General features: G+C 36.9%; 1 protein-coding gene across 1 annotated transcript in view; it reads right to left on the reverse strand.

Moving 5' to 3' along the window:
• The window catches only part of LOC111502423 (acid sphingomyelinase-like phosphodiesterase 3b), a 60025-nt gene extending 49282 nt beyond the window's left edge, over window positions 1-10743 (reverse strand). Inside the window, exon 1 of the mRNA XM_074182885.1 lies at window positions 10359-10743. Within this exon, the coding sequence (XP_074038986.1) occupies window positions 10359-10428 (70 nt within the window). The 5' untranslated portion in view covers window positions 10429-10743. The remainder of the gene's footprint in view (window positions 1-10358) is intronic.
• Window positions 10744-10956: the final 213 nt, after the last annotated feature.

Here is a 10956-nt window from a genome sequence, read left to right on the forward strand (position 1 = left end):
ATTCTTCCTCTTGAAGATGTTCACTTGTTGATCGAAACACGTGTCGAGGTGTTTAAATAACGGTTTAGTGTTGGGATAAGACTCCATTAATATTTTTAACCAATGGTATGCATACTAGAGATAATATAATTCATCGGTTGGATAATAAAACGAGATTATTATTGTTAATAAGTCAACTTTTGTAGATTGGTCCCTGAATTTAAAACTTATGATTCTCGTTACGTTTTCTTTACCTTCCATTATTGTTGGAATAACTTCAAAACTGTGTTCGACCGACTCCCTCTTTCCCATAACTTTCATCAATATAGAATTCGCAAATTAATTTATTCCTTTCTTCTTTCTTTTTACCCACTGTCGTCTCTTCTGTTTAAAATCTTGTAAGGCATTCGAGGAGGTAATAATAACTTACCGATTCCGAATTAATGCAGCAGCTGCCAACATTTCCGCATCCCTAGAAGGCCATTTCCATTCATCAAGTCGTCAACCGAAAACGAAAGATCTGCGTCGAAGGAAACAAAGAAATGGCTCTTATCCCGTGGGATTTTCATATCGGGCGTAAGATTGATGCAAACCAACTCCACTTCGCGTCGATTCATCAAGCTTTCGTATTCATTCCATGGTAACGACGTCGAGCGATTGTTCCCCAACTTTGCATATCATTGCAATATATTGTTCCTTGTGGAAAACCACATGTCAAAGTGCTGTATTGTTCTCAAGACGGTTTCGGTTACGTGGATAGATGAACGAAGTTACGGCATGGGTATTAATAATCCCTACTAAATGGTAATCGCTGTTGTTTCAGAGGATTCTGTTGAAGAAAAGTTGAAGATAGAGGATTTCAAACAGTCTTAGAAAATATCAATATATACCCTCTGCAGAATATTTGAAATATCTTTAATGCACCGCAGTTGAAACACCCTGAGTTATGGCAAGTACATTTTGCGCGGGTACTTGTACCCGAAATATCGGTGGGAATTGTTGTACTGGAAACTAGAACCGCGTTCCATTCAACAATTCCTGATGACGGGGATCGAGTCATATCAATAATAAATATACATTATGATCTTCTACCACGTAATAACAGCTACATCCATCCATTTATACACCTTTATGTTGCTTTGAAGGCATAATCAAAGCAATATATGTTACTAATATAGAAGAAAACGAACTAAAATATATCAAAATATATAATCATGAAAATTCTCATAAACTACTGAAACTTAATGAATGCAGATACGAAAGAACATCTTTGAAAAACACTGGACTACTCGATCACTTCATTATACACCATTTCTGACATTATCATAAGTTCGTTAGTATCTTCATCCTTCCAGAGTAGGTTTCTGTCATCAGCATATGATGTTAGTTGGACTTCAGGGATGTCAAGAAGAAGGTTGATGAGATCCTAAGTGAATGTTGAAATAAACAAGGGTCCAAAAATGGAGCTTCGGGGAAACCCCTATTGAACTGTGAGAGAGTAGCACTGAGTGTCACTGATGATTGCCCTCGATTATGATTTCACTAAATTCAAGGCCAAACCCCTTATACCTATCATTTTTGTTTATGGACCTTCAGCTTCCTGAATAAACGTTCCCTGCAAGTCAACGTCGATGTATATCTCTCGCATACGTTCCCTAGGGAACCATAGTGTCTCCAAAACCCTCTTTTTGTTGTATATCAACCACTTATTGGAAAAAATCAAGAATCAAATATATTGATTTGATGTCGACAGCATATTTGTCTCATCTTTTCGTTTGGATTCTAGAACATCGGCTGCTGATGCACATCTTCACCAGCAGCAGGAGGTTGCATATCTTAATAAGGGTCTAGAGGTAATTTAGAATTAGGGTGAAAGTATCTAGGTTCAGTACAAAAACCCAGGCATCAATTTTCTCCAAGAAGATGAATGTCATCGAACCGAATATAATAATATCAGGACAGACAATTCCGCTTTCTGCTTCGATAAGTTTGTTGGGGTTAAATTGAACCCCAATATGTGTTGGCACAATCACGTCACTGGAATTGCAAATGCTGCTTCTCAAAAGCTTGGAAAACTATTTCGAACAAGAAAACTGTACACAGCTCAGCAAATTTTGATGCTTCATAAAGCTCAGATCAGACCTTTTTTGGAGTAATGTTCTCATGTAAAAAGCTCCGCCCCTAAGCATACCATGAAGCTGCTGGGTTCCATCCCGAAAAGAGCCATTCGCTTGATTGAAGACATGAACATCACTTGCAATCTTGATAGTCTCGAAAATCGAAGTGCTGTAGTGTAGTTCTGTAGTGCTGGTATTTTGTCCTCAAGGAAAATAAATACTATCAAAACTTAAAGGTAAACTGATTCCTCTGTATTTACATCTACAAATGCATTATATAAGCTACAATTAATTATCATAACTTTTCTCTCAACTCTGATTACCACGACTATACAATAAGTATTATTATTTCTTCAGTTCTTTTGTGATCACAATCCATACGAATACAAAAAAACGACTCTCTCACTCCGAATAGCTTAGAGCGTGATTGAACAATCAAATGAAATAATTCTGTTTGTCTTCCCGAGTGGAACTCTGATTATTTCTCCAGTTCTTGTTTGTACCTAATCGATCTAATTTGTCACATTCATATCCGAAGCTTTATCACGAGGGTCCTTTGAGGACGAAATCTGGGAACTGCAATTAGCTAAACTTCATTTTGTCTGCAAGATAAATGACGTCGAGTTTAAACACGGGTTAACAGAGTATGGCTAAAACTTCGGTATGAATCGAGTTAAGTGGCGACCAGAATTGCAGAATGGAATGATGGTGATGTATTATATACGAATTGATCGTTTTTGTCGATAGAACTTGAAGCTAGCTGGCTACTCAAGTCGTCTTTCTGACAGTCATTAGTGAGTGTTGGACTAGAAGTGATATTGCAGTCCTCTATGTAAATTCGAACCCACTCGCCCTAATGACCATATTTCTGGGTGGTTAGCTCGCTCTTGACTACATCGTACTGTGGTGAACGAAAAGAAGCGAAAACACATTAAGAAGGTTTTAGGGTCGATTGTTCGAGCAACGTAATAGATTTTCCACATAGAAACGATCGAAGTCGAATTAAATTTGGTAGCAAAGGATTTCCATTAAAGATAAAGACTTGGGTAACTATTCAGCTACGCGTACATATTGATTTTTGCAACCTTCGAGTCCAGATTTTGAATATGTTATCATTTTAGTTTTTTGTTTATATATAAACATTTGTTAACCGTCAGGAATGGCTAAGGGGTGGTGAATTCTGTGATCTCGGAGGCCATCCAACTGCTCTCCTTCTGCCAATATGTCTATCTGGAAATCTCTCGTTCAACCACTGTCGGACGGGAAGAAAATAATGAGGTGGAGCACCGTCCTGCTGAAAATGTAATAGATCCTCCTGCAAAGATTCATTTGAGTTTCTAGCTCGTGAGTTATAAGTGGATCGATAGTCTCTTCAAGAATTTCAAAGTACAGATTGCCAGTCAAGTTTTGTTTCAGAAATAATAGACCAATAACAGCATTTCCAAGAATACCAGCCCAAACATTAACTTTCTGTGAGTGTTGTGTATGTCCTTCTCGAAATATATGTGGATTTTTGTCACTCCAATAGCGACAATTTTGTCTATCAACATTGCCATTCAGAAGAAATGAAGACTGATCGCTGAAACAGATGTTTAATAGAAGATTAGGGATGGTATTGACTCGATAAGATATGATTCCATAAAACTCTATTCTTCTATCATAATCATCCTCGTGGAGCTCCTGAAGAATCTGCATTTGCATTTTCAATGCTGCTCTTACAGTCTAGCGTGACATTCCCGTCTGATCTGATTGTAAAGAGCTCGTAGACTCTGCAGCAAATATTCCCAATTGGAGCTTTAAAAAAATGGTAATAAAGAGTTGGAACGGACCACCTTATCAGTTAGGCGTACTAATAATTATCTCTGTTAGTTTAGAACGCCATTTTTCGGAAAATGGTAATCAAAAAATAATAAGTCAGGGTACCATTGGAAGCCGATTTGAACGCCAATCAAAATGATGTACCACTTGACTCCCCTTCTCATTCAAAATTCTAAGGATAACATCTACCCCTCCTAGGGGTTTGAATCATGAGGACTACAAATAGTCCTTGACTCTGCCCCTTTGACAATAAAATTGACCTTTCCTTTCGATTTGTTTTCTAAAAGGGAGATATGAAGTGTGGGAAGTTTTGAAATTGACACCCTGTATGTTCCCACCAAGAACTGTAATTTTTCGTAACCCCACACAGAACTAGTTCATTTGTACAACAACCCCTTCCGAAACTTTCGGTTCTGCCTCTGATTTCAGCGCACTTAGCACACGAACATTGTGATGTTCGGAAACTAGAACCGATAAATTCCTGCATAGACAGTCTAATGCATTATTCCAAACCTGATTTTAGGATAGGAAAAGGAGTTCAACCTGAATAATATACAACTACCGTTTACTCCCTAGCCTAGTTTTCATTTCGCGATGTTTCCGTTCCACTACCTCATTATTTATAGCTTGAATAGAATTATTGAATAGAAACACAACTTCAAGTCGAGACGAAGGCCAGGAAAGTACATCTCGATGTTCGGTACAGGTAAATGTCGAGAAATAAATGAAAGAAATCGTTTTCCAATGTACAAGACCTCGTCGGTACTGTGGTGAAAATTGCTCCAGTTATATTGGTCAAAATTGGGTAAATATCTAGGAATTTGAGATATCCAGCTAAGAACTTGTATAAAGTTGCATATCTCGTTTCTTATGAGTTTTCGCTATTTGTATTCATCATCATTATCGTAGAATATTGAATTCTCTACAACTTTTGTTCCAGAAAGTTTTCTATACGTTGAATCCTTTTCAAGATAGAGGGCTGTCCCAGTCAAAACACGCTGTATGAAGCTTATTAATTATTGATTTGTACAACTCCATAATGCCCTATCAATATCACATCAAAATAGTAACAATATTCGAGACACTACAATATCTTTGAGAAACACCATTGAAAGAACGGCCAACCTTTGTTCTATTACGGATACATCGAGTCAATGATCACCTATCCTTGGTATCATTCACGTTGGATATGTATGGGATTTCCTTAATAGAGATTCTTACCCACACAATGTCTGGGCAACAAACTACTAGATCTCAATTAATTGAGTTGGGAACTGAAGATTTCCCGAACTTGTTACGCACGGGTTCAGATCCTTTTCCTCATTAAAGGGGATATTTATGAACCGAGATAGGAGAATGGGATGAGTTTTAGACGTTTTAATCCGATTAGTTGGGGAAGAAACGGTGTTGGATTGATACGTTCAGCTATATGAAGAACACGTTAAAGGTTTAAGCTTCTCTTTCGGATAAAATATTTTCCTTTTCGAATAATTACCAGAAATTCTGTGCATGAAGTTCATATTTGTAATATATGTGAAATAAGAATATTGAATTTTTGGTATTGGGTTTGGTGTTGGGTAAAAAACTCCAGTAATACCCACTACAACACCAAAGTTTTTTAACAGAATAATTCCATGTGCTGAAACATGCAAGATCATGTAAAACTGGGAGTTTCAATAAAAATGCAGATGGTGAAAGACCAGAAACTGTAACAACGCCTTCACTGGAAAAAGCTATACTTGAAACGATGGAAGGAAATCCTTCAAATAGTAGGAAGAAGATTGCGCTGCAGCTGGAAGTTAGCTCAAAACCATATGAACAGTTCTGAAAAGGAACCTCGCACACCCATATCACATGCAGCGGGTCCAAGCTCTACTGCTTCGGGATTTTCACCAAAAATTCATTTTTTGCAGGTGGTTGATTCGTACGATTGCTTTATTTATGAACGGAGGAAACTTTCCACGGTATGCTATGATGAACTCCAACAATGATCATTTTTGGTCCGACTAAAATCCCCACTTTACCAGAGAAAGTCATTTTCAGCAACAATTTTCGCTGAACGTTTGGATAGGAACGTTTGGTGACTACCTAGTTGGCCCATTTTTCCATCAGCAGATTAACAGGTGAATCCTAAAGGGACTTTCTGCGGAATTGTTTACCAATTTAGATTATTAGAAGAAGTGCCGGTACTTGTAAGAGGAAACATGTGGTTTATGCACGACGAGGCTTCAGCTTATTCTAGTGTTCTTACTCGTTAGCATATCGACATCACCTACCCTAATTGCAGGACATGCAGGACCTCAAAATTGGCCAGCCTACAATCCTGATATGAATCCTCTAGAGTTCACTTCACTACACACTTCAGCAACTTCTTTGTATGTATGGAGCACCGCTCTAAGAGCGCCTCAAAGATTCTTCTGTAGTGCTCGTGTTTTGTCCTTGAAAAAACAAAGGAACTATTTCTGCTTGCCTCTGAATTGTACATTTCTCTTGAAGACCCTTGTAGTTTATTCAACCATTCTTTGTTTTCATAATCCACTTTCCAACAGAAATGTCTCAGGCTTCATTACCTCATTGATTTGCCAGTTAAATTCACCCCGATTCCAGTGGTTGATCTCGGAAATAGCTCTATCCGGCTAGTTGCGGCATCATTGTTTTGACTTTCCAAGTGTAACCGCCTATTTGCCACCATCGTAGTTGGTTCAACCGAATGTTGACCTTCATAGACCGAATTTAATTGACCTGGAATATCAGAATATTCTCAGAGAATTTGCTAATGTTTTGATAAGAATCGTAGATTTGAGGATTTCATCGAAAATTCTGTTGGAAATGAGTTTGGAAACGAACCGTCTCGTGTTACGTCAAACACTTCATGATTCAGATTCGTTAATCAACGAGATTCTTGCAGTAAATATAATAACTTAGTATTATTTACATTGTAACTTAGTGTTTAATAAGTACCTGCCAATGGAAAAAAGCTTATTCCCTATTTCATATATTGCATCTATCGTATGGTAACACGCATTAGAGTTACAAAGTGTTTGTCAACAAGATATTAGTTCTTAAGACATTAAACGATATTACATACATAAAGGCATGTACTAGAATATAAATATTTCGAAATAGAATCTCGAAATTATTTATGCAAGATTTATGCTTCAAATATTGTGTCGCAAGTTAACGAAGCTTCAGAAACCGAAAGAATTCTCGAAAATGTAAATACTTTTAACATTCACCTATCCGTGCAAGAGAAACAAAAATAAGAAATCATCTCTATAGAAACTTTTTATACTGAGAAAAGTGGTAATGAATATGTTTTCCTGGTAGAATCCGTTCCGAATCAGAAGGAATATTCGGATTCATCCGTTTAATCTACAATAATTGACTCTGCAATTATCAATTATACGATAAACACAAACTGACCTATCATCAAATCAACAAATAAACACTCTTTCTTCACAAACGATGTCGTATCTCATATTACATGATTATCTCGGAAGTTAAAACGAATTGACGATAAATATGTTGTTTATTGACCTTCTCTGTTTATACCCAAGGTGACATGGTCAAATAGAGTCAATGTCAATGCTGACTCATACTGAATCAACATCCGGTGATGAGCAGTTCTCTAAACAACGACACGAAGGATCTTTATTGACCTTGTTTCATTTCAGAATATGTAACCATTAATCAGTTATAAATACGTCCTGCGTGGCGAAATTGGTTATTTATATTCACATTTAGTTTCTGTCTGTCTTGTAACCCAAGGGAAATTCAGTATTGTTGCCTCTTTTCGACAATAAATAGTTTTCAAAAAGTTATATTTCAAAAACTTATACTTCAAACTCAACTGCTTCGAATTGCCGAAAGAAACTCATTAGTATCCATCTCATGGATTGAAATAAAGCAAGAAACTTCACCTGTGAATCAGAAAAAATGATAAATAAAACTTCTTTTGTTTTTATATCACTTGTTCCTGTAACTGTCGTTGTTACAGTTTATTGTATTCGTTTGAAAATGTCTTTATGGGACTAAACTGCAGTAGCGATAGTGTTATAAAAACGTAGGAGGTTTTATATCTCTTATTTCATGATGATCTTCTACCATGTACATCCATCAATTCATCACCAATGTACTCAATGGTAAGGTAAATTTGCCCAAATAATTGATGTACATTTTTCTATCTGCTGACAAAGGATATCACGTAGCTTTCTATAACTGGGACGTATTTTGCTACCTCTATTGAAGACAGATATTCCATAAACGTCATTCAACAAATTTGACATTATGGAAATATTATTTTCAGTCAGTAGAGAAATGTCGTGAATTCAAAAGTAATATCCATCAATAAATTTCAGAGTATAACTGCTCTATCGAATAATGATCAGGAAACGCAGTTCCATTTATGATATGATCAGGAGTGTGTTGAATATCCGAATATTTTTTGATTGGAAAATTTGAGTAAACAAGTGATTTTACTTAAAAAAATATTTTCTATATGTTCATGATAGTACACCTGTCACTTGTTTCTTTATATGCCCAAGCAAAGGTTCCCAATGTACAACTTTACAAAAACAAAAAGTTCAATATCTTAATGAAATCTGGGATGAATGTCTCAATGTTGAGAAATCCTATGCATCATTTTTTTCTCAACAGTGAATATGTCAGAACTAGACATAAAAATGCCAAGTCACGCGATTCCGCTAGCTGGGTCAACTAATTTGTTAAAAACATTATGTCTTGGTACAAACACATTGCCCCAAAATAGAATAGTCGACTTCTCAGGAACTTGAAACAATTTTTCGATCTATAGAGTTGTACATACGAGGGTGATTTGAAAAGTTTCCGACCTCAACATGAAGATGGCAGCACTAGTAAATAAAACCTAGTGAATTTTGTTGTTCATCTGTTGACAGATATTCACCAACGTTTCAGCCTTTCTGGATTCGCAGGTGTTATGAAAATTGACAAAATCAAGTATCGAGCTGTCATTATTATAATATTTGTTTCTGAAACACAATACATATACGCAAATCAAAGATGAGGTGGATTATGTGTATAGAGAATCCGCACCATTATTTAGTACAGTGAAATTTTGGGCAGCTGAATTTGAACGTGGCCCTAAAAGCTTGGGAGACAATGAACGTTTGGGACGTCCAATAACCGCAGCTATCAACGAAAACATCGCCAAAATTCACCAAATGGTACTAGATGACTGCCGAATTGAAGTGAAAGAGATAGCAGAGGTTATGGACGTGAAAAAAGAAAGTGTTTGTTACACATTGAATCAACATTTAGGCATGAGAAAGCTGCCCGCGCGTTGGGTAATGATTCTGCTCACGTTAGACTGAAACCGTCTTCGAATGCTCTGTTGACGCAGTTTGGGCGCAATAACTCCGAGTTTTGGTGCCGAATCATTACTATAGATGGAACTTGGATACACCATTATACGCCCGAAATAAAGGTAAAGTCCAAAACGTGGACCGCAGAGGAGAAAACGACTCGTAGAAAGTGATGGCGACCGGTTTATGGAGTTATTTCAATTGATTATCTTCAAAAAGGAAAAGCCATGCAGGTGCACAATACGCATCATTACTCGATAAGCTGACAACAAGTCCTGTTTCAACAAGACAACGTAACGTCTCACACCTCAGCGAATGCCATGGCAAAAATCTACGAACTACGATTTGAATTGCTTGGCCATCCGCCTCATTCACCTGATCTATCCCCAAGTGATTTTTTTTGAGCTCTCATTATAAAATTGCGCCCGGAGGACAGAGATTATTGTGAAATGAAGAGGCAATCACCTTCGTGAACAATTATTTGTACCGGTTACAGAGATGAAAACATCGCGGGGACAAGTATGTATTGTTGAAAGGAGAGTATGTTGAAAAATTCGAAAAATAATCTGAAAACTTTGTTGGATCGTATTCAGTAATGATTTTTGCTCATATGTCAGGATAAGAACGGCGAAAACTAACGTTGCCAATCAATTCTTCATTCAACTTGATGAAAGTTGAACCACACTTTTCAAAAACGTACGTTCTTTGCACATCTATATGAAGTTCGGCATCATACATTTTCTCAGACTAACGATGGAGAAAATACTCAAAAAGTATTCGAAAAACTCGAACTAATAAATATCTAATGTGAATACTTTTTGAAGAAGTTGCTATTTATATCAGATTGAATTATATCCCGACAAAGCCAACTTAATTGTTAAAATAATAATCGAAAAGAAGTATGGAGTTGGCCGATACTTATATAGTGAAACACGTGTTGCGGTTTTGTAAATTGTTCAGTGAACATCTCACAATGGAGTGTGACTTAAATTCGAAAAAAGTGTACCAATTTGATTTCTGGAGAAGCTTTTTCATTACATTCATTGTAAGACAAAAGTTCAAACTGAACCCTTCAGTCTGCAAAATATATTCAACTACTCACCTATTCTCTCGTACGCTTCCCTCCCTGCGCTGACGGACATAATAATTCCAAAAAGATATAACCACCACATTTCAAACTGCTCAATGGACACATTCTCCTCCACAACAAACTTTATCAAAGACAAAAGAAGCACTGTTATCTGATCGAGAGTCTACCGCTTCAATTATCCTCATCTTGAACCCAAAATCACATTCAACAGTTATCGATAAATGGTCCACTACAACACTAGGTTTCTATCTATTCATTCAAGTGATCATTTGAAAAAAAAATCAGTCACTTCAACATCTGTTGCATCAACTTCTCCCAAATTTGTATCGGATTTTGACTTCTGGTAAACACCGTATGCTGGCGATTGGAGCGTCACGGTTCAGGCGTCCCGACGTCAAAAGCCTACAAGCGCCGCCGATACACTGAAGTGGGTTTCGTGCAGAGTGAGATTTTGAAAGCTGATTCTGGGCGCATGTGTGAGTAATGCCAACATCTCAGTTGAATCGTCATACTGGACATTTCTTTATTGTGGTTTTATTTTTCTCGCAGAGTATATAACAAATACTTTGAACTGAATCAATCGCGAAAGACGAGAAAAAAGTACGACATG

This window comes from Leptinotarsa decemlineata, unplaced genomic scaffold (assembly GCF_025532065.1).
Source record: "Leptinotarsa decemlineata unplaced genomic scaffold, Ldec_3_MD MMD2_tig00026330_RagTag_RagTag, whole genome shotgun sequence".
Taxonomy (NCBI): Eukaryota; Metazoa; Arthropoda; class Insecta; order Coleoptera; family Chrysomelidae; genus Leptinotarsa; species Leptinotarsa decemlineata.